The sequence below is a fragment of the Pteropus alecto genome, unplaced genomic scaffold (assembly GCF_000325575.1).
Source record: "Pteropus alecto unplaced genomic scaffold, ASM32557v1 scaffold157, whole genome shotgun sequence".
NCBI lineage: Eukaryota > Metazoa > Chordata > Mammalia > Chiroptera > Pteropodidae > Pteropus > Pteropus alecto.
The window spans coordinates 1795470-1819277 of NW_006440626.1; the positions used below are offsets into that span (position 1 = coordinate 1795470).

Below are 23808 nucleotides of genomic sequence, written 5' to 3' on the forward strand. Positions count from 1 at the left end.
GAATGATCCATGCCGAGAGATTAAGAGGAAGGAGCAAGTCACCTCCCTAGAGATCGTGCCTAGCCAGTTACTGCCATCTTCTTGTCACCCACGGTCAGACCCCAGCATTCAAGCGATGGGCCGATACGCCCTGCACACGTGCCATGAGCCAGGCACACCGAAGCGCTTTGCATCAATGAACTCAGCTAATCTTCAGAGCAGGGGGGCATGAGGTGTGGGTACCCTCCTAATCCATATGCTGTGGATGAGGAAACTGAGGCACAGAGAGGTTAGGACACCAGTTCCCAGCCGCACAGGATGAGCAAGAGCTGGGACTGGAGCTGTGACCGGAGCCAGGTTTCCGCTCTCAGCTTCCCGCCTGTCACATGGGAACCGGCCTCGTGCCCGTCCTGCATGACTGTCCTGTGGGCCGACTTAGCGTGGAGAGAGCTCTGCCCGGCATCCCACGTAGCCAGATGCCAGCATCCGTTACTGCTTTATTCCATCCTGCTTCAGTGAGTGCAAGTCTAATGCTTAATGCTCAGCGCCGACGTGGTTATATGGTGTGGAACTTATTTGGGTGGAAGAATTTATTTTAATAGTTTCATAAATGACTCCAGCCATGAGTTTATTGTACCTCATTAAAGGGTCGAGGAGGCGGCGTAAATGCTTCCCTCTTTTTTTCTTGCATTTTATGGCAATGGTACGTACGCTGCCGAGGGATTTGCGAGTCGGTGTTTGCAAAGGAGTCAGCTAGAGCCCTTGCGACTATCGAGCTGTCAGTGGACGTGAGCTTGAGAGGCAGAGGTGGGGAGGACCCAACTCTGCACGTGCAGCTCTGGGCAAGGGGGGCACATATGGCTCCGTGTCGACCTTGCCCCGAGTCTGGATTTGGGGGCATGGGCCTTCCTGGGCGTCAGGGTCAGCAGGTGCAGAGACCCAGGTTGGGGAAAGCCCCAGGCTATGGGCAGGGCGAGGGCACGGGTTGCTAGGGTGGGTCTCTGCCTTGCTTGCCTGGTGGGCATCTCAAAGTGTCAGCTCCTCCAGGGCAAGGGCCAGTCTCTGCCGTTCACTGCTCTGTCCCCAGTGGCTGGGGCAGAGCTTAGCACGCAGTAGGCCCTCAGTCAACGCTTACGAGTTACTGCAGTCCCATTTTCAGCTGGCTCCTGCTTTCTCGTGTGTGTGGTCGGTGGCTGGAATGGTGACAGAATAGGAAGAGCATAGCTTTGAGGTCAGACCATCCTAAGCTGGTCTCAGCTGATAGGGGAGGAGCCTGGAGGCCGCGGATGAGTCCCGACTCCTAGGAGCTGGGTCCCCCTACTCTGTCTAAAAAACAGGGAGAACCACAGCTACCTTGAAGGGCGATGGGAGACTTAGAGAAATTTCCGTCATGCCCAGCATCTGGGTGAAGGAGGCACAGCAAAGGATGGCCTCCAGTTCTGGGCCTCCAGGCCTCAGCGTCAACGGCACCGGGCCTCAGCATCACCAGCACCGGGCCTCAGCACCACCAGCACCAGGCCTCAGCGCCACCAGCACCGGGCCTCAGCGCCACCAGCACCGGGCCTCAGCGCCACCAGCACTGGGCCTCAGCAAGCCCTGGTTCAGTTGACTTGACGCTTGACTTGACCATAGCCATTCCACAGGAAGTTCTGGAATCTTCAGATGCGCCGTCATCCGTTGCCCAGAAAGAGTCCTCGCACAGTAAGAGAGCCCGGGTCTAGGCAGCGGCCCCGCCACCAGGAAACCTGAACCGCGCCCGGAATCCTGCTGTCCCTCCCTCGCTCTTGCAGACAGCATTCTGGCCTCCGAGGCCCCGGGACCCCTAATGACAAGCGTCTGCCCTTGGTGGTGTGTGCAGGGCTCTCAGAGCAGAAGTCGGGGTGCTGAGCCGGCGGTCGGGGTCTGTCGCAGCACGCCTGCCCACGGAACTCCCGTTTCATTTTCATCTGGATTTTTTTACTGTTTTATCTTTTTTTTCTGACAGGCAGTTTTGCTTCTGTTGTTATTTTTAGCATTCATTTATTCACTGTAAATACAAATGAAGATACAGTACAATTAATTTCTTTGCTAATCAAAATATTTGATCAAATGAAGCAATTTTTCAATTCTTAGAAGTAATTACACTATTCTTTAAAAGGAAGTGCAAGAATTCTGTACCGAGTATTTCTAATTAGGAGTCGTTGCTACCTGCTGTGTTGTTCTTATTCTGTATGAGGTTTCGAGACTTTTTTTTCCTCCTGTAAAGGAGTCATGGGAAAAATGACATAACCATCTCCCAAAATATTCAGAACAAAACTCAGTGGAAGAATCGCGTAGCCCGATTAGCTAATTATAACCTTCATAATAGTTAAATTAACACTCTGATAGATTTCTCATCTGACGACCAGTATGGACCTTGCCTAAACCTCATTGTCCAACCTATTTCTCCCAGGCTGGTGACTGCCATCTTGGACACCCACAGGAGGAATGTCACAAAGTCCCCTTGCAATGTGCCCATCGTTAAGGAAAGCTGATGGCCGAAAAGCCACCCCTGTTGACCAGCCTGCTTCTTCTCTCTGTACTCTGAGCTCACCCTCTTTCATTTCCCATGAACTAGAAATTCAGAACTGTATCGATCAGCCATCGCCATGTAACAACTGCCCACAAAAGCACCACAGCAATAAGCCTTTGTTCCACGTCCGCGTCTGTGGGCGGCAGATCTAGGCTGGCTCGGCTCTGGTGGTTTGGCTGGACCATCTCTGCTCACGTGTCTCTCCCCTCCTCCCAGGCCCAGTGCTGCAGCCAGGGCGTGTGCTTCTCCGGGCAGCGCCACGGGCGCAAGGGGGCTCACCAGCCACACAAGAGCTGTGTTCTTCCTCGGTCACGTGGTACTTGCTAACCTTCCGCTGGCCAAAGCAAGTCCAATGGCTGCATCCAAAGCCGAGAGATAGGGAAGTATCCCCAACCTGGTCAGTGGGAGGGACCTGAGAGTCACATGACAGGGGGTGTGGCTACAGGGAGCACGGAAGCGGAGGACCCCCGAGGAAGCCGATGCGCGAGCTGGCTGGCTATGTGACAGTGACCCACCCCCGTTCCGTTCCCTCTCCCCTGTTTTCTAGAGAAGTTGCTTAGGATGTGACTGGGTGGAAGGTTGATTTCGCGAGTCAGCCGAGAAGGGAGCTGGACGTGATCGGCGCCGGGATGCTAGTCGGCCCTCGTCTCGATTCAGTCCCTTAGTGCAGCCGTTGGAACAAGAACGTGATGGACCTCCGCTTGGCCAGCCTGGCCCACGGCCACGGCCGCGTCCCGCCCTGTTTGAGGCGGGCAGAGCTGAGGTGACGGGCTGCTCCCTCCGTCTGCGCCCCCACGGCCGGGCAGGCACCGGTCCCTCTTCACAGGCTGACGCCAGGCGCCGAAGGATGGCAGGTCTGGCCTGAGCTGATGGAGCACGGGACACGGGCTGGGGACCCCGCACCGTGCCTGCAGGGCTCCCCAGTTGTCAGCCGGCAGCTGCGTGTGCTAGGATCAACCCCAGTCAGAGTCATAGCGGCAGAGGCCTTGGCTGCAGGAGGCAGAGGAGCCCTGGACTAGGGCGGAGGGATGGGCTCAGAATGAATTCCGCATGGGCCCCCCTCCCCCCAGCCTCCCTCCGACCCCTCCCCGGGCCACCTCCCTCTGGCCACCACCCATTGGGGCAGCCACTGGGTGGTTCACGCAACGGCAGGATTTAGAACCACAGGTCCCCACTATAACGCTGTGACTTGCTTTTTACTAACGAGATATGTGGATGCGTTTAAAACCAAGAAGCTCTCCATAAAAGCAACGTGTGATCAGTCGGTTCTCTGACGATTGTATACTTCATATATTGAGGTGTTGTTTCTCTTATATATTTTCCCAACATTATGGTGTAGTCACAAAGGAGACCAGGAATTTTCTTTCTGGCAATGGTGGTGCATATTTCTCTGTGGCATCTAGAGGGACAATTTTTGGTTAAACAAACTTCTACGAATACCCTTGAATAAATGTGAGAAGACGCTTTCAAAATCTGTAAATAATTCTCTAATCGTGTCTGACCTATAGTGCATAAGATTCCTTTTTTTTTTTTTTTAAGTGACCAGAACAGCCGTGCATGCAGATGGGGGGGTGGGGGCGGGAGCACTGAGGGTGCACGTCCCGACGCCAATGTGGGTGAAAGCGGGCACCCGAGGCCTCGCCCCTTACCACTTCCTTCTCTCCTGAGAGCACCTTCCGTGAAAAGCGCAGTTAGTATGGGAAAGTGAGATTTGCATCTGAAGATAGTGGTGTCTCTTCTGATTAGGAGAAACATTTCTCCTAGTTATAGAGAAAGCAGCACTTTCCCCCCATTCAGATCTAATGATCACGTGAGAAGTGCCAGGGACACAGAAGCGCCAGACCAAGAGCCATCTGTTCTTCCCCGGCGTCTCCAGTCACTCGGAGCGAGGCTGGCGGTGGCTGAGTGGCTTTGCTGAAAAGCAGGACGGGAACCAGAATGTGGGCGCCTAACAGACTGTGAGCCTCAGTGCCCTCGATGGGAGTGATGGCAGCCTCTGCCCTCCAGAGGCCAGTGGGCCACGTCCTCTGAGGACTGGGCACCTTCAGGTGGATGGTTCGTCGCCTGTGCACCTTAGGCGATGGCAGTAGATGGGGGCTGGGGTTCTTGGTGATTTTCGTTTTTCCTTTATAAACCACCTTCCTGAGAAGCTGCATCCAGCTGCACAGGTGTGCTGCCTGTTTCTCCTTGGAAGACACCTGTGTCAGTCCCCTCGCCTCCCGCCCTCCTGGCCCAGGTGAGGGTGGGGAGGCCCCACAGCGGTGCTGGCTGCCCCCTGGGTATATGGAGACAGAGCACTGAGTTTGCAGGCTGGTGTCACCTCTGGCCCTGGGTGTTGAGTCGATTTGCATCTGCACTTCCTTCGCCTCCCAGGTCAGCGGTTCCCCCTCAGGGAGGCCGTTTCGGTCAGTGCGCCCAGTGCCCTGACCCTCATCGCACACCCCGGTCATGATCTGCTAACCTGTGAGACCGGCCCCGTCCCCCTCTTCCTCAGGAGGCTCCATCCGCCTGGGCAGAGGCTTTAAGGATTCCATCCTCCCTTTGCCTCCCCAGTGCTTAGGAAAGTGCCCGGCACGGAGCAGATGTTCCAGAGGTGTTTGTGAATGACGCGTGCTGGCTGTTCGTTCTCTGTGAGCCTCTGCGTGCGTGAGTGTCACACGCCCACTGCAGTGCTCGCCTGCCCCCTCGGGGCTCTGGGATTCAGCGTGGCTCAGGTGCTTACCCCAGCTCTCCACCTGCCTCGTCCCTCGCTTACTCCTCCATCCAGAGAACAAGTGTTAGTACTTGTGTGCGTGTCTACACGTGTGCGTATGCTTTAAAAAGGTCATCCTCAGAGGACAGTGGTTGAGGGTGGAAACAGAGAGACTGCTGCAGTAACCTGTGCCAGGCGTGACAGCGGCCCGGCTAGGAGGTGAGGATGGTGTGGCCACCATCTGGATCCATATAGAAAGCAGAGCCCCTGGAATCAGTAGGTGGTTTGGACATGGGTGATAGAAAGATATGGCACAGGTGACCCCAGGCCTAACCTGCTGGAGAGACAGCGTCCTTTGCTGAGCTGGAGACCTTGGGGGGACCGTGTGTTGATGTCGATGGCTCAGGAGAGAAGAAAGACTTCTTTCGTGAACCTTGGACGCTGTATCTTGTGCAGGAGGCCGCTCTTTCCCACGGGTATCTGTGAGGCAGCCCTGTGGTCCTCTGCTGCTTTTGTAAATAAAATAGGCCTTGTGCTGTCACGGATCAGCCATAGTACAGATCTGTTTCTCTAACTAACGGAGCAGGTCGGTGTCCACTGATTTATCTGTGTATTTCCGGACTTAGCTCTACCATTCTGATTATATATCAAGTCCGTGGCATTTTCATATCTGGCGGGTCAAAGGCTTCATAACTAGCCTTTTCCAAAAACTTCATGGCAATTCTCACGTACTTAGCTTTCTATATCAACTTTAATATCAATATGTCTAATAATTCCTCCAAATATACATTGAGGTTTTTATCTGAATTTTATTAAATTTATTGTTAATGTGAGAAAGGTTTTCTCTTTTGAAATGGAGTCGTCACATCTATGAATGGAGTGCAATCTCTCCATTTATTCCAATTTCTTTATCTAGGTCTTGTACCTTTTATATGAAATTTATCCCAAGGGACTCAATAGCTTTGTCATTAATGTGAATTTGGATTTTTTTCACATTACGGTATCTAACTAGTTATAATAACTATAAAAAAAACCAGAATTGCTTTTTTTTGTATTTTTAGCTTGAATCCAGCCACTTTCATAATTGTACTGAGATTTTCTAATTGTAGACTCATATTCACAAGTAATAATAGATCTTTGTTTTTCAACATTTATAGTTTCTTTCATTTTCTTGTCTTGTTTCAAAAGCTGGAGCCTCTAAAAATGTGGATAGCAGATCTGACAGTGAGGTGCCTAGCTTGTTTCCGACTTTATGGAAATGCTTTACTGTTTCGCCCACTTAATATGTGCCCAGATAGCACCTGATATGCTCATCTAGGATGAGAGTATTACCCCTAGGATGTTTATTTTATTTCTGTGGAGTTTATCGGTTTTAGTCTATTCTGAACTGTTTTTGTCGGGGATGGTTACTGAATTTTGATAAGACTCTTTTTTGCCATCTGTTGACACGTGACCTTCGCTACCATCAGGGACTGATTGTACTTGGAATTAACCTTAGGTGATCCTTGGTATGTCATTTTTAAATATGGTGCTAGATATTCCTAATGGGTTTGTTTTTTTTTAATGTCTTTGCATTAATATCTCTAAATTAGATTGGTTTATTTTTCCTTTCAGGTCTGTTCTTTATCATATTTTTATGTTCAGTATTAGGGTAATTTATAATGAATTGGAATACTATCTCTCCTTTTCTGTGTTCTGGAATAATTTGACTAATGTGAAAAGTTATATATTATTTAAAAGTTAGATATAGCTGGCCTTTAAGATCTTCTAGGCTTGATACCTTCGTAAATGATAGGTGGTCAATCTTTGAACAGCTTTTTCGGTTGCTTTTATGTTAACCTGTCTATTTAGCCCTTGTCTAGTACCTAAGTTAAATTTAGTCATCTATATTTTACTAGAAAACGATTCAGTTTCCTCTGGAGTTTATAGCACACTAACCTAATCTTGCCTATATACCACTGAGAATTTTCCCATATCTGTTGTTAGAATAATATTGTTCCCAATTTGCTTTGTGTTCTAAGATTTTCAAAGAGCGCTCACACGCATCACTTCGTGTTTATCCGGGATGGATGAGGGTGCTGAGGGCAGAGGGCTCACGTGGCTTGCGTGGGGCTGCACAGCCAGTGAGAGGCAGAGTCCAGACTCAGACCCAGGACTCCGACCTTCGCCGGTGGACTCGTCCACCTGCGTTCTCTCCAGTGTTGTCCGCCGGGGGTCCCGTCTTCTTTAGGTCCCAAGGGTGTGGCAAGTGTCTGACATCCCTTAGAGTGTTTATGGGAGTAGCCGTGTGCGTAGCTGTGGGAACTACATTTTCAACTGTCTGAAATGTGTAAGATGCATCAGTGATACCGCTCTTATTTTATAGAATGAGAAAAGAAAGGCGTTCGTTTACTTTGCAAATGGCTCCGAGTAGACATCGTTAGAAGCTTCTGTTAACTGTTGGGTGGCGGAGGACGTGATGCATGTGTGTGTTTCCATTTTTGAGAAAATTCCCATCCTGTTTGATACACGTTCATAAAGCAACACTGTGCTCTGCCCTGAAGAATAGTAACATGTCATACATCTATTGCTGTGCATTTGCTGAAAATGAATCATGACCGAGTTTTAATACTAGTTGGGGGTTAGATGTGGTAATAGGTAAGGTCTTAGCACAGTGCCGGCACACCGTAAGAGCTATTATCATAGCTCACAGTCACAGAGGGCTTCGATGTGGAGAAACCCAGTGTTTCTCAGAATACACCAGGAACAGGTCAGCTTTCATGCATTGTCACCCGTGGGTTCTCATGGAGCCCAGTCGCCCCCAGGATAGACACAGAGATCCTTGTCATTATCGGCATCCACCAATGATCACTAAGTACCTTTCCCTCGCCTGCTATTCCTTTCATCCCGTCTGTCCACCCTTGTGATTGCCGGAGGATGCTGAGCATGGACCGCAGACCTCCTCAGGCCCCTCCTAGCTCACCTTGCCACGAGCCCTCTTGCCCCCGCACACGCCTAAATGCGCACTGAGAAGGTCCTCTCGTGCCCGTCCTTCCTCGCCCCTCTTCCTCCTCCCCGAGCCCAGCGGTCCCTTCCCCTGGCTCCCCAGCACCACGGACAGCGTCTCGAGGCCCAGATAGCGCTTCCCAGCACCCGGCAGAGGCAGAGAAGGCTAGAGCATCACGCCCCGGGATCAGATCCCTGTGGGTCGTGAAAAGTTCCAGACTGAAGGGAGCACTTAGCCAGGAGTGGCCTGCAACCTCCTAACAGAACAGTCCTCACAACTGCCTTCCAGGTTCTAAGTGCTGCGAGTCAGCGACGTCCAGAAATGACCGCAGCTCACGTCTATATCCCTGCCGGTTCCTAGCCACGCAGGGCTGGCTGTCGCTCTGCGTTTGTTGAATGAAGAAAAGACGGCTGAAGGAGTGAGCAGATGAGAGCAAAGGCGTGCCCTCCCAGGAGGGGCCTGGCTCAGCTCCTTGCCCTGCAGGGTGGGACTCACTCACTCTCTCCCCCTTACGGCAAGTAAATCCGAACCTGTGCTCGGATCCTGTTTAGACCTACATCTGGGCCGTGTCTGTCTCCATCTCGGATTCCTTGCGAAGCTGGGCCTCTCGGGACCCGCCCTGGGCCCAGAGCCAAGAGCTGAGGCGTTATTTATTAAATGGACCCATTTTCCACTCTCTGTTTCCCAGACTGCTGTGGAGTGGGCTGAGAAAATGCCCAAAGGCCCGCCACCCGAGTGTCCCAAGGACGCGGCAAACCTAGAGATCCTGGCCCTGCTCCATAAGGCGGTGACATCCCGTTACCATGCCATCGCCCAGGAGTTTGAGAACTTTGACACCATGAAAACGAACACCGCCTCCAGGGACGAGTTCAGAGCCATCTGCACGCGCCACGTGCAAATCCTCACAGATGAACAGGTAAGGATGCGTTTGGCTGAGCGCCTGAAGCCAGCGGGCCGGCCCCTCCCCAGAATGCAGTGTCTAAGACTGTTCTTTATTGTAAAAATACTTGGAGGTTTGGGGGCAGGGGATTTTTTTATTGTTCTGTTTTGTTTTAAAACTTGCCATGGACTCACAGGAGCCATCTGTTTATAGAATAGGTATGAATCGTACCTTTTCAATCAGAGCAGCAGAGGGAATGTCCCCAAAGCAGGAGCAGCGAAAACGCTCCATAGGTTGGAGCTGCTGTCAGCGGCCAGCAGCACAACAGACACACCCTGCCTCTGGGGCCTGTTCGCTTTAGGGGCAGTAGCAAAATAAGGGCACAGGCATACGTGGGATGGTGGTAAATGCTACAGGGGCAAAAAATAGCAGGAAAGAGGGCCGCGATGGGGAACCGGGGAGGCCGCGCTGCGAGCTCGGCAGTGAGGAAGGCTCCTCAGAAGGGGACACCTGAGTAAACACCTGGGGGGCGGGGGGCTGGGAGCGGAGGAGCCTGGATCCTGGATAGGTTTCAGGTTGGAGCCAACGGAGTGTGCTAATGGATGTGTGGGGGAGGTGGGGGGAGTAGAGGATGGGGGCGGGAAGGAGAGAGGCACGATAGGGCTGGGGGGCTGGGGTGCAGTGCAGGGGGGAGGCAGCCGCCGGGGGTTCCGCCGATGGTTCTGCCCCCACTCACAGCCTTTGTCCCTGTCGACCTCGTGGCTCGCTTTTCGTTTACTGCTCTTTCAGGAAATAACAAACCTGACGGCTTCTCTATTTCATCCTCATTCTTAAAATATAGTTTGACTGCAAATCTATAATTGTTTTGAAATAAAAGTAAAAAAAAAAAAAAAAAAAGGAATGAAGAATATTGTTCCAAACTAAACCTTTTCCCTTCTCAGAGTCTGGAACTTCCTCCCTCCCTTCCTCGCCCCTTACTATTTCTTTTCCAGAATTTTAAATAGAGCCAGACATGGTCCCTTTCAATTTGCGTTTGGAAATCCTCAGTGGAGCCCAGAAGTGACTTCAGTTTCTGGCCGAGGCCGGGTGCACCGGGAAGGACAGGAGCCCCTCCCCCCCCACACACACACACACCCGGTTGCTGGTCGGAGGCTGCTGCTCCCCGGCACATGCTGAGGGCCGGGGCTCTGCTGGACCTTAGGGGCTATAAAAAACTAAATTGGAAATAAGTTATCATTCTTCTCGGCTCCCTAAAAGCCCCGAAGTCATCAAAAGTGGCTCATTTTGGATGCATTGGGTCATTTTCCCGTATCCTGCTGCATATGGTTCGGACACAGCCGTGACATCAGACAGCACCAATACGAAGCCATAAACTTCTCTCGGGTTTTCCAAACGCCTCCGTTTTCATCTTGCGTGAAGGCATTGTTTGCCCTGAGGGTGAGATAAATTGTGGATGCGAACACGGTGGCTGAGGGCGGTGTCACCTAGTGAGCTGTTTGCAGAACTCAGGTGTGCCTGGAAGATGAGAAACGCTCTGGCGGGGCTGCCCTGGGACCGAGGTGGACCTGGGGTTTGATTTGCATTTTCTCCGAAAATGTTCGCATATACCGCCGCTCAGTCAGCGTGACTAATCACAAGATTTAATGGCCTTAAACTGCTCACTAAGGGCCCAATTCAATTAAAAAATGTCCTGCGGAAGCCATGAATAATCAATCCTCTTGTCTTCGCTTTTTCAGGCTTCCAGAGGCTTCCGCCGAGCAGAGGCCGAATGGGTTTTTCCTTTTCTAATTTTTTTTATCGACGTGGGCCTCGGACCCCCGCCCACGCGAACGCACGCCGCGGTCCCCAGCGTCCGCCCCACTTCGCACGGGAGCCGCCGGGGTTCCCGCCGCGTCCTGCACTAACCCCGGGGAAATGCCTTCTGCTTCCTCACCAGTTCGACAGGCTCTGGAGCGAGATGCCCATCAACGCCAAGGGGAGGCTGCGGTACCCGGACTTCCTGAGCAGGTTCGGTTCGGAGAAAGTGGCCACCCCACCCGCCACTGGCGACTCGGCCAAGGCCCACAGAGGGAGCAGTGTCCCCGAAGTCTCGGACGGAAACAGATCTGCAGCGTCGTCGCCCACTCGAGACCTGAAGGCGGCGACAAAGCAGCGGAGCCACCCCTGTGTGAGTCCTCCACCCCCCGCGTCGCCCGTCGCCCTGTACCAGGCCCACGAGTCCCCCTGGGCGCTGGGCCCTCACGTTCCCACGGGCTGTGGGTGACTGAGAAGGTGGCACAGCATGAGCCTGGGGCAGGGGTCCCAGGCGAGGAGCCCCCTGGTGGCTCCTTAGCATTTGCCTGGAGGATAATGGCGGGCGGGGGAGGGGGGCGGGGCGTGGCAGGTGGAAGGGGAGGGAAGGTGGCGGCGGCTGGGGCACTTGTGTGCGTGCTGGGCAGGAGACTGTCACTGGCAGGAAAGCCAACGCGCCAGTGGTAGGTGCCACTGTGCGCAGAGCTCCCCACCCTGAGCCACAGGTGAGTCTCATCACCCGCTTTCTACAGGGGAAGGTGCACGGGCCCTAAGAGGCGTCCTCGGCCAGACACCGAGAGACCCAATTTCGACCCCAGGCCTACCCTGGCGCAGGGCCGAGCCGCCGGCCTGGGGTTGGGGGCGGGGCCGCCTCGCGGGGCGGGGCCCTCGCCTCATCTCCGAGGCCGGCACGTCTGGGGGAGGTGCTGAGGGCTCCCCACCACGCACATACCTGCTTCCCGCGTGGCGAGTGCTCTGAGACGGCGGGCAGCACCCGTTCCCGGGTCGATACATCCCTGCCGCACACCCACGACACACCGGGTCCTTTCCAGAGCCGAGTGTGGACAAAGGGCCCTGCCCTCGTGGAGTTTACGCGCTCATGGGGGATGATGGGCAGGAAACAGGAAACGTAGGCACGTATTTGGCAAGTTAAGGATGATGAGTAGAGCAGAGTGAAGGAGGGGTCAGGAGCACCCTTAAATGTCCACGTCCCAATCCCCGGGACTGTAACATGTCACCGTACGTAGCAAGGAGGAGTCGAGGTTGCACATGGAATTCAAGTTGCCAGTCAGCTGGCTTAAGACAGGGTGATCCCAGCGTATCCAGGGGCCCGAGGAAGTCACAGGAGCCCGTAATGGTAACGACGGAGGCAGAGGGTCCTCTCAGAGAGACGTGATTTGAGGACAGTTCGGCCTGACATTGCCGGCTTTGAAGACAGAGGAAGGGGCCACAGCCAAGGACCGTGGGGGCCTCTAGACTAGAAAGCGAAAGGGGTGGATTCTCCCCTCGAGCCCCCAGGAGGAGTGCAGCCCTGCTGGCACCTCGAGTTTAGCTCGGCAGGACCCATTTCCAGCTTCTGACCTCCAGAACTGTAAGAGGATAAACGTGTGTTGCTTTAAGCCACCACGTTCGTAGATCCGTTACGGCAGCCTCAGGAAGCTCACAGGCCTGGGGGAGGTGGGGTGCCATAGGACCTTGGCTTCCACCCCACGGGCGATGGAGCCTTGCAAGTTTTAGGCAGAGGCTTACAGGGTCTGCAGGGCTCTTTGAAAAGACTGCTGAGGGTGCCGTGCATTGAAAAGAGGCTGCAGGTGGAGTTGGGGGCCGGCAGGGCTCACGGAAGTGGGGGGGGGTGCGGGGAGGAGGCTGCGGCAACGATGCAGGCAAGAGGCACAGGTGGCTCAGAGCGAGGTGGGCAGGGGAGCTGGTTGCTGGTGGTCAGACACTGGGTGCGTCTCCCAGCTCATTCCCTGACAGATTAGGTGTGGGGTTGAGAGGGAGGGAGGAGAGTCCAGGAAGACATCTGCGTTTTTTGGCCTGAGCAGCAGGAAGAAGGGTGTTATCGGCAGCTGAGATGGGGCGGCACAGGTGACGCAGGATTGGGCAGGAAGAGCAGGAATTCAATTGAGTTCGTCACCATATTGGATAACCACGTGTCGAGGAGGCGTTCAGGGGGCTGTCTGGGCCAGATCCAATTCATTCCCTGTTTTTAAATGGAAAACACAATTAAACAAAACAAGAAGAGTCTCAGACTTGGTCCACAGAATTCCAAGGCGTCAGATGTTCCGGGGGTGAGTCCGGCAGTAGACGTCCCATGCACATGACAAGCGACTCCCTTTCTTTGATAAGACTCTTCCTCTGGTGAAAAACATGTCCTTGTCACCACGTACGCACCAATAATATATTTAATTAGCATCTCTATATTTGAATCTTGGCTATATGTTTTCAAAATTATTTTAGTTACAATGATTTGGCACCAACATAGCCCCTCAACGAAAGTAAAAATTCAATGGCAAAATCACCATCTATGTTTTGATTTTCATTTTGTTTCTGAAGTAATACTGCCTGTGTCTTTGTGAACCTCAAAACCCAAGTCCTATCTGTATTGATTATCATTATCATCATCATCATCGTCGTCGTTTATTATTACTTCCGCTTACGCCTCTGATCACATGACCGTTTTCTCTCCGTCCTGCCAGACCCCCGCCGGCACAGCGGCTTTGCCGGGCACCCCACCCTTGCAGAACCTCGAGCCCGTGGAGAACAAGCTCCGGAAGAAAATCCAGGGCTGCTGGCGACAGTTCCTGAAGGAATGCAAAGCGAAGGACGTGCACAAGCACGGGGAGATCACCGCGTCCGAGTTTCTGGGTTCGTTCTGGTTCTGGTCCCTTGGTAATAGTGTCACTTCCTGGCGCCAGGTCATTCCCGCACTGGAGGCGAGGGAGGGACACAACAGGGAGCCAGCCTGCCGGGAGCATCTGGGGGGCCGTGGCAGGACGGTACCTCGATCAACACCGGTGTCTTGAGGGACAAGGACTCTTGACACGTCCCGACCCCCCCCACCCCCAAGCAAGTCGCACCCCATGACGGAGTCAGCACATAGTGCCTTTTGGCATTAGAAAGCAGACTTGATTGTGCTCTCTGGGCAGAATGTAAAAGGCAACAGACGGACAGTCGAGGGAGGTGGGACGGGCAGAGAGCAGGGGACTCGCGGGCCTGCCCCCCGCCCAGCTCACCTCGGCATCCGCGCTGCCGCGGAGTCGCTTTTCACGATGTCGCACTTTGATAAGCTTTTCAGATTAAACCAGTTGGATTTATACTTCCAGGAATCGATGCATACCGTTTATGCAACATTTTAATTACAGGAAAATAAATCTGACCAGGTTATACCTCGGCTAAAAGCCCCTCACCTCCCCGCTTCTTGATTGATACGTAGACCCAGAAAATGCTTTTCCCGAGAACCTCCAATATTGACATAAATTACTTTTACGATAACCATGGCTCAAAAATATACAAACAAAAGGAGGTGTGAGCTCTTTAAGTGAACAGTTCCTACCAAAAAAAAAAAAAAAAACCACATAAATTAAACATCAGAACATGAAATCAGTAATAATCAAATGTTGTTACATTGATTTAATGTGACAGGTTTTGCCAAAGCCAGGTAACCAAAGTCGGTTTCAATGCATGTTTGAGTTGCACCTGTTTTTTAGTTAATTCATTTGATTTTGAGCAAGATAAACCTTATCTTCTGTCATTGTTAGTATCAGCATTGCTGGGTTTTCTTCTTTTTAACCGTGAGCTCATTTAAGCCACCAACCCGTTATTCTGGTAGGCTTGTCTGACTTAGAAGTGCACCCAAAATTCAATACTGTAAAACTAAACTTAATTTTCAAAAGTCATTCCGTATTTTCTATGCACCGCTGATGGCAAGCTAGAGCATCAAAAGCCCTTACTGGAAAGTTCCTTCCGGGCCCCAGCACCGGCCCCTGCAGAGGCACAGGAACCTCTGCACACACAAGGCTGCATCTTCTGCCTGCGCTTGGTTGACGGTACCGTTTCTATAAAGCCCACTTGCATCGGCTTCTCCTCATTCACCCCAACAATTAGCTTGAGATTCCGCCACTCGACTCTTCGTTGCTTCCGTGATGTCCAATGGAAGTCTCCGTCGCTCACTTCAGACGGAAACCTTATCCTACCGCAGTCTCTCTTAAAACTGAGTTGTCACTCCGAAAGCGGCTCGGGCTTTATAACTGGTCAAAGGAGCGAGCGTGCCTGCTAGCGAAGTGAGGGCCAAGTGTTGATATTCCGACGCTGACACGTGCCGACCTCAGCGCAGCCGGGAGGCCGCACCAGCGGGGCATCGACGTGGTCCTACTCAGAAAGCCACGCATTAAGGGTGGTCTGTGTGTGTCACGATGGGTTTCGTATATCTTAGATTGTCACTGGCATGAAAACTCAACATGTGTGAGTTCGAGCAGCCTAACAGGCTCTGGAGAGAACACCTCCAAGGCCAGGTTGAGAAATACTCGGCCAGAGGGCCGAGCCTGAATCCCCGCCCTGCAGTCCAGCCGCGGCTCCCATCCACTGGTCAACCCTCCCTGGCTCTGCTCCCCACGCCCGCTCTTCAGTCCCAGCCCCCACAGGACATTGTCCACACTGCCGTGACCACAGCACCGGTGCCCATGCAAAAGCGAGACAGCAGACAAACGCCAGGGCCCCCATCCGGATGTGGGGGTCCCCCTCCCTCCTTACCACACTTAGTCTGCCATTTGCCTGTCTGTTTCCACATCTGTCCAGCCGCCGAGCCTGTGAAGCAAGGGCCTGAGGCAGAGAGAGCCTCTCAGCAGTGATGAATGAATGCACGAATGCGTGCGTGAGCGAATGAATGAATGGCCAAGTTGCCACCCACTGAACTGACACTTTTGTCTTTAGCTCTTGTGGAGAAATTCAACCTGGACATAAGCAAAGAGGAGCGTCAGCAGCTTATCGTGAAGTACGACCTGCGGGACAACGGGAAATTTGCTTATTGCGACTTCATTCAGAGCTGTGTCCTCCTGTTAAAAGCAAAGGAGACCTCGCTGATGCAGAGGATGAAGATTCAGAACGCACATAAAATGGTATGGAAACCTTTCTTAGGAAATTGGCGGGTCTGGGGTTAAAAGGAACTCTTACGTTCTTCTCTAATGATCGCAAATTCCGATCATCTCGCTTCATACAAAAGGTGGACGCAGTGGCTGCGGAGATTCTAGGAGGGGCCGCTGGCCAGTGAGGACCCACTTGTCAAATGTCTCTCGCCTCTCTGCCACCTCCTCATGGACCCCCTACTCAGATTTTCTCTAGACACACATGTGCACATATATGTATATGTATGTACACATGTGACATTGTGCATGTCACACTTCCGTGATATCGCATGTGTACGTACAGTGTATGTGTGTCACACTTGCATGATATGCGTATGTCCATACACGAGTTGCGTGTGTATCACTAGTGCGGTATACGTATGTGCGCTCCCAAGACGTGTGTGTCTGTCGCTCAGTCCCTTGCTGCCCTCGCTCCTCCGTTACGTAAAGGCCCTTCCAGCCCTGGGCAGTCTTCAGGTGAGCACGCGACAACTGGGACCTGACCAGCGGGCCCAGAGCTGGCCACCTGCTCCGTCAGGGAGCGCGTGTCTCGGCGGCCAGAGCTGCGGCTGAAGTTGAAGTCTCCATCAGGCTTTGGGACACTGCGAACAGCTCGAAATTCTCCTTCTTGGAAAAGCTTTAAAGATTCCCCTCTGGAGCCCCCGAAGGGTCTGGAGCCTGCAGGCTGGGGTCCGGTAGCATGGGTCCTCGCCTCTCACATGCATTCGGTGGCAGACACCAATTCTCGTGGCACTTCGCAGGGTGCCCAGCGACGGGCGTGTGGCCTGCAGTCAGTCAGCGAGCTACCAGAATGGCCCACCGGGCTGTCGGCCAGTCACTGAGAGGCCAAAGCGGGGGCGGGGGAGGCACCTCAGCTTGAACGCGACGCGTATTCACTCACCCACCTGACTCACTCACCCACCTGACTCACTCACCCACCTGACACAGGCCGGACCCCTCTCCGGGAGTGGCGGCAGGTCAGAGACCTCTAGTCTTTCTTGCGTGAACAACACCCTCACTGGTTTCTCTTTGTTTCTCGGAAGAGGAAGAAGAACCTTAAGGGGCTTAAACAACAGGCGGAGGGCGCTGCTCTTCTGGGTTTTTACCTTTTTCCTCCATCGCTTGTGATTTTATGATTCTCGCTCACCCAGCTCAACCACAGCGTTTTCACCGACTCGCCGTTCTTGAGTCTTTCTCAAGCGTGAAGGGAAACAAGCGGCTTCGTGTTCGTGATCCATCGTCTGTAACCCCAGGTTAAGCTACACAGAATTAAATAACAAGTCCGACGGGCATTGTCGATTTGGGGAACAAACTCAGCTGATTCCGACCCCAGGGATGTGGGGCAGACCTGGACAGCCCCCAGCCCCGTCCCCTGCCCTGTCCCCACCGTCCCCCCCGACGGCAGCAGTGAGGGCGGGGTAACCCAGCCAACTATTTCTTCCATACAGTATCTTTCTGCACGGTGATATTTGTAATTTTGTGCAAGTATCATCTTAGCATCAAAGCCTCAGACCAAGTGAACAGCAGAAAGTCTTAAAATCAAGACAATTCTTTCTCTGCTCAGTTTTCTGCGAGCAGAGAAAAGGCTGTCCTCGTGACATCTTTAGGGGACCCAGGCTCATAGTTGGAGAATCACGGAGGCGGCACGGCCTGTGAGGCCCCTGCCAGCTCTGGCCTTCCCCTGCCTCGCTGGGCCTCAGTTTCCCCTGCTGTAAGTGACGGGAGATCTGTGGCTTCTAAGAGCCTTTGAGAGGTGGCCCGTTAAGAGCACCCTAGGCCCCCTTTGGAGCCCTCCCCTGCGCAGGGGCGCCCTGTTCCCAGACCCACTGCTCGTCCTCACAGAGCCGCGGAAAGGCAGGCCCATGAGCTGGGGCGGAGTGTCCGACCGAGACTGTGTCTCCAGGAAGTGGCAGGTGCCCTGGACGGCCCTGCCGGGAGCCCAGGCCCCCTGGCAGAGTCCCACACACTTCCCGTGGAAGGCTGCCTCGTGCCCCCGCTCCTTCTACCCCATACGTTGCTGGAGCCGCCAGCTACTCCGTGGCTCAGAGCCGCCCTGCCCCCATCCCCAGATCCCTGGCTGGGCGTGACTGGCAGGCAGCGCCACCCTCCTCCCCCGGGAGCCTTTCCTAGGAGACGGCCCCCCTGCCCTGCCTGGCCTTCCTGTCGCAGTCACATCCCCTCTGCTGTCTCTGGGCAGAGAAACTGAAAGAGCCATTTCTTTGCCTAGCTCTTCAGTGGCTCTCCCTGCAGGCTTCGGCAGCGTGGAAACACCCTCAGGGGCCGGGCTGGGTGTGGGGGGAGCAGGTGGGCACGGAATCCTTTCCCTGCCGGGCGTGTGGACCAGCCGATTGGGTAAAGTGGCAGCTCACGAAGTTATAGGGTATCTGGTGAGTTTCCATCATAGATGCTAAATGATATAAAAAATTGAAAGCAATTTAACTTCGTGCTAATTTGTTTTACGTAGTGCCACATTAAAATTAAACTTCGCGAAAACGTGTTACACATTATTGCCCACAGTTCACCTCTGTGGTACGCAGACGTGCTCCAGGGCTAAATCATGCTAAAACATCTTGTTTTCAATCTAATAGCACCTAAATGAAATAATCACAGTGTAGTGTACTGTCTAATTACTAGATATAATTACAACCTTGCAATTTTTTAAAAAAGCTCTGTTCGTTATAATAACCTACTAGAAGACCCAAACTGAAATCGCGGTGGCGAGGCCTGACAGCTGCTGGAGGCAGGGCCTGGGGCAGCCCAGATCCTGCCGCTTTGCCTCTCGAGCCTCCGTCCCTAACCCGTGAAATGGGGCTGCCGAGACCTTCCCTCCTCCCAGTGCGGGGCGGGAGGTAGAACTGAGGTGTCTTTCACAGCCCGCACATGGACCCTGATGAGCAGCCCGCATGGCAGTCGTGCCGATGCTGTGATGAGGTCTCCGTTGGTGGCGGGGAGCCCGCCCGAGGAGCACGGGCTGGGCAGTGAGAAGGAGCGGAATGGGAGTAAGGCCCAGCCCGGGGCTCACAGCCCGTGCTCCGCGCCCCGTGGGACCCGGGTCTGTCCGCTCCGTCCTGCTCGTTCCAACGCCCCGTCTCACTCCTCTTGTTTTTCCTTTTGATTCCAGAAAGAAGCTGGTCCTGAGACGTCTTCCTTTTACTCGGCGTTACTGCGCATTCAGCCCCAAATCGTGCACTGCTGGAGGCCGATGCGACGGGCCTTCAAGGCCTCCGATGAGGGCGGGACAGGGCTCGTGGGCGTGGCTGATTTCCGGAAGGTGAGCCAGCTCTTAGTGTCTGTCACCTGTGTAAACAGGGAGCAGGTGCCAAAAGTGCCCTGAAAGCCTCAAAAGAGGAGGACCTTGTCCCCTCGCCGGAGGCCCAGGTGTGAGCAGCTGCCCCTTACCTCACTTCCTTGGGCCCTCCAGGCTGTCAAAGGCTGAGACCCTTGCCCCTCACCTGCAGACCCCAGGTTCTCCTCCCTGAAGATCTCCAGAGCCCTTGGGGCAATCGCAGTGCAGACGCCTGAGCCCAGTGTCCCTTGGGGCACCACTGCTGCCGCCTCGGCTCCCTGGGCCCCACGCAAGGCCAGGCCTTCCGTGGCCTCTGCGGGGAGCCAGGACCTGCGTCTGCCTCCCAGGGCCACAGACAGGACAGAAACACTGAGGGGCTAAAGCGAGGCCCCAGTGGCCTGTGCCACTCAGAGGCCCGCAGACTCAGCCCCACCTCGTGGGAGCCCCTGATCCCCAGCTGCCCCCGTCCCGTGTGGCACGGCTGGCACACGCCCCACAGCAGCATTCGGCTGAGCCTCTCCCCTCGGCGAGGTCTGAAAGGGCAGCATCCTCGGCAGAAACATGGTCATGGGCAGCCATCTCACCATGGACACGGCTGTGACCACACCGTCCCTGGCAGCCACCTTACCGTGAACACGGCTGTGACCACACCGTCCCCAGCAGCCACCTCACTGTGGACACGGCTGCGACCACACCAGCCCCGGCAGCCACCTTACCGTGAACACGGCTGTGACCACACCGTCCCCAGCAGCCACCTCACTGTGGACACAGCAGTGACCACACCATCTCTGGCAACTGCCCTGTTTACGTGGGAGCGCCACCTTGCAGGGCCTTCGCTGTTTCTCCAAAGCAAAAAAATCGCCGCCCTCGAATGCCACTCAAAACTGCTGCCTTTAGAACATGCACAACACCGTGAGCTCCCTGCCCCTCTCTCCACCCCACCCAGCCGCCAAGGCTGAAAAACAATCGGGGTCTGGAACATTCCATTAAAAATCACATATTACAGCCAGAAAAAAAGACAAAACTCAGTCAAGACATCGAAGAGACAAAGGTTCTGACCTTAAAATGCACTTACAAAAAATTCATCCCTTGGGTCTATCTCTGCTTCAGCTAAAAACTTAAAGAGGAAAAAAGTAAAACATCTTTAATAATAACCCAGGAAGAATAACGGCAGTTGGCGGCGGGCGCGGGGACTGTGTCCACAAGCCGCCCGGGCGCTGAAGGGCGGGGGCGGCTCGCAGCCAGGCCTGTCCCCGGGTCCTCTGCCCACAGCCGTTTTCAGTTCACATTGTCTGTCTTTACCTTGGGGTCGAGTACAGTTCTCAGCCAGCCACTCTCCTTCAGCCTCCAGGCAAAGATGGGAGGGAAGTCATGTGAGGTTCTGTTAGGAATTTGGGTGGGCGACAGCGGGGGAGGGGCAGCAGAGCTAGAGTGGGAGACCAGATGGGGTGTCGGGGGCCCTTCCCAGTTATATATATGTATAATATTTATTTTTATGTACCTATCTATTAGGACTTGTTTCAGCTACATATGACAGCTAGGAAAAAATAACAGCAGCTTAAACAGTGGGAGTTTAATTCCCTCTCAAATAAAAGAAGTGTGGAGGCAGAAAGTCCAGCGCTGGCATGGTGGCTGGACAGTCACTGGGGACCTCACTGTTTTTGCTTGACCATCGTCAGCACCTGGCTTCCTTCCTCAAGGTTGCCTCATGGCCCAAGATGGCTGCCAGGGCCCAACCATCATTTCCGTATCCTCAGGCGGCAGAGGAAAGGGAGAGGAAAAGGGCATGCCCCTTTTCCTTAAAGGAGGCTTCCCAGATGTCCCACGTGACACTTAGGTTTACCTGGCCAGCTCCGAGAGTGGCTGAGAAAGGTCCCCTTTTAGCTGGAGACACAGCAGCCTAGAAGAAAATCGGGAAGGTGGTCGACATCAGGCAGGCGTGTCCCAAACTGCCGCAGGCTGCATTACCGCCAGGTCACGACAAGTCCCTGTGCCCTGCGCCCGCTGGCCCCGCCCTTCTCCATGGTTCCTGCCAAGTCCCCACCCTAGTTGCAGCCCTGTGGCCAATCCAGCTGCCCAGCGTGACCGTGCTGACAGCCTCACTGCACCCCATTCTCTTCCTGTTTCACACCCTCAGTGTGTGGGCGATGGGAGGGGGACAGGGCTGCCGGGGCTGAGGCTGGAAGTGAGGCGTAGCAACCGGGCACCCTCAGCCCCTGCGGCCTGCGTCCTGGCAGGCGCCGACCGCGGCCCTCTCTGTGCGCAGGTCCTGAGGCAGCATAGCATCAACCTCTCGGAGGAGGAGCTCTTCCACATCCTGGAGTACTACGACAAGTCACTGTCGGCAAAGATCTCCTACAACGACTTTCTCCGGGCCTTCCTCCAGTAGGTGCCCACCAGGGGCCTGTCCCCAACACCAATAAAATCATATGATCCAGGAGTTTTCAGGAACTTGCTGGAGAGTCTCCGGAAACAAAGCGCGTGCCCACCACGAGCCTGTGTCCTTCCCGTGGGGGGCCCCTGGCTGCGTGCTGCCCCGGCTCCAGCATTAGGGACGGCCTCTCCAGGTGGCCTTGAAGTCGCCCCCTGAGCCTCGGGACCCCTCCCTAGTCAGTTCGAGCAAATAAAAATGTTAGCCTTTACAGAAATGATTCTTGAGACTTTAAGAGAATCACCAATGCTAAAATACTTAAAACTCAGAATTTCTGGAGGTTATATTCGTGAGAGCCTGCTGGGTGCCTGAGGGACACCAGAGGCTCCCTCCAATCCACCGGGAGCGCGTCCCCCTCCTGGATCATATCTGTGTCCCTGCTGGGCTCCTCCACACTGCGGCCGCCTCTCTGCCCCCCAGGGGCTCAGACACCAGGCTGACATGCCCCAAGCGGCCCTCGTCTAAGTCAAGCCCCATCATGCTTCAGGTGGGGCACAGCCGAGCTGGCAGCTGATCAGAGCACCCACCAGGGACCTTTCCAGGAGGGACCCTTCCTTGGACATGACGGCGTCTGAAAGCTAGGAGGGGTTTTAATTCACTGCAATTCGTTCCACCTATTGTGAAGCAGAGGGAAAGGAAACAGAGTTTACTGCCTTGTGGAAGGTTCTGGAAGGAACTGAGGAGAGGAAGTAGCAGCGCTGCCCCTGAGCCCCGGGCTCGCGGGGCCTGGCAGTGGCTGTGGCTGCTTCTCCCCTTTCTGGTGCCTTCAGTGAGTCCTCAGGAAGCAGGAACAAGAGCTGACTGCCCTGCGGGCCCCCGGCTCTGCTGGCCATGCCAGCCCACCCTGTCCCACCAGCCACACTGCCTGGCAAAGTAGAGTTTCCACCCCGTTGTAGAGATGGAGACACTGAGGCCAATTCAGAGGGAGGGAAGGAAGCACCGTGGGACATGTGGCAGTGGCGGCTGGCCTGTGCCCATCAGCCAAATTCCCCCAACCTGGCAAGGGAGACATCAGGATGAGGCTGATGGGGGCTCTGGCAGGGCCATGTGGTAGGGACACCCTCAGCCCCAGAAGCTCTTCCTTCTCGGGGACGAAATCCCTTGGCCCCTGTGCAACTTACCTCTCTAGACTGAACCTCTGTTTCTGCATCTACAAAATTAAGATAATGACATGCCCTGACTTCCTCTTGGGACCATCCATCCTTGGGCCCAGCCAGCCAGCACACATTCCATGCCTAGACCAGGCACCAAGCACAGACCTGCTCCCTAGACCTCCCAGGACTTAGGTCACAGGCAATCTAAAGAGAAGGGGGGTCAAGACTGATTGGGGAGCCCCCCAGTCTATGGGAGCCCAAGGAGGCTCAGCCTTAGAGCTCGAAGCCTGGAACCAGACCTCAGGACAAGACTTCAGCAAGGGGTTGAGAAGGGGTGGCTCCAGTGCCCTCAGCCAGGAGGCCCAGAGGTCTCGGCCGTTGCCTGCAGGCATCGCCATGCTCCCACATGGGACCGCCTCACTTTCTTTTCCATGGGTCCTGTGTCCCAATCAGGTATCAAAAATGAAAAACCCACTAATAGAGATAAAGGTTGCCTTTGACAGACTCATTAGGAGATTCAACATCATCGAGGAAAGAATGAGTGAGCTTGAAGATAACAAGTATGCAAATTGAAATGCAAAGGGAGAAGAAGTGGAGAAATTTTTATGATTAGCAAAATATTTTTCAAAAGTAAGGAAAAATAATTTTATAGAATCAGAAAACTTGAAGATGGGTGAATTGAGATTATTCAGTCTTAAGAACAGAAAGAAAAAATAAAGGAAAATGAGCACAGCCTCAGAGATCAGTGGAGCACCATTAAGCACACGCACACACGCACACACACACTGGAAGTCCCAGGAGAGGAGAGAGAAAGGGGCAGAGAGAATATTTGGAGAAACGAAAGCCAAAAACTTCCCAAATTTGAAGAGAGACACAAATCTATGCGCCCAAGAAGTTCAACAAACTCGCAGGAGGGTAAACTCTTTGAGAGTAAACATATGGCCATCTCGATATATGCAGAAAAAGCACTTGACAAAATTCAGCATTAATGCATT

At 54.0% G+C, this 23808-nt stretch overlaps 1 protein-coding gene across 6 annotated transcripts in view; it reads left to right on the plus strand.

The window, feature by feature from the left end:
* EFCAB6 (EF-hand calcium binding domain 6) overlaps positions 1 to 21920 on the plus strand; it is a 183415-nt gene extending 161495 nt beyond the window's left edge. For 5 of the 6 annotated variants that reach the window (XM_025050627.1, XM_025050628.1, XM_025050631.1 and 2 more), the window contains 5 exons: positions 8897 to 9124; positions 11025 to 11255; positions 13579 to 13747; positions 15812 to 15996; positions 19124 to 20450. In XM_025050627.1, the coding sequence (XP_024906395.1) occupies positions 8897 to 9124; positions 11025 to 11255; positions 13579 to 13747; positions 15812 to 15996; positions 19124 to 19336 (1026 nt within the window). In that variant the 3' untranslated portion in view covers positions 19337 to 20450. Of the gene's footprint in view, positions 1 to 8896; positions 9125 to 11024; positions 11256 to 13578; positions 13748 to 15811; positions 15997 to 19123; positions 20451 to 21554 lie in introns of those variants that run through there. The other variant, XM_025050632.1, reaches the window with a different exon arrangement.
* The last annotated feature ends 1888 nt before the right edge of the window (positions 21921 to 23808 follow it).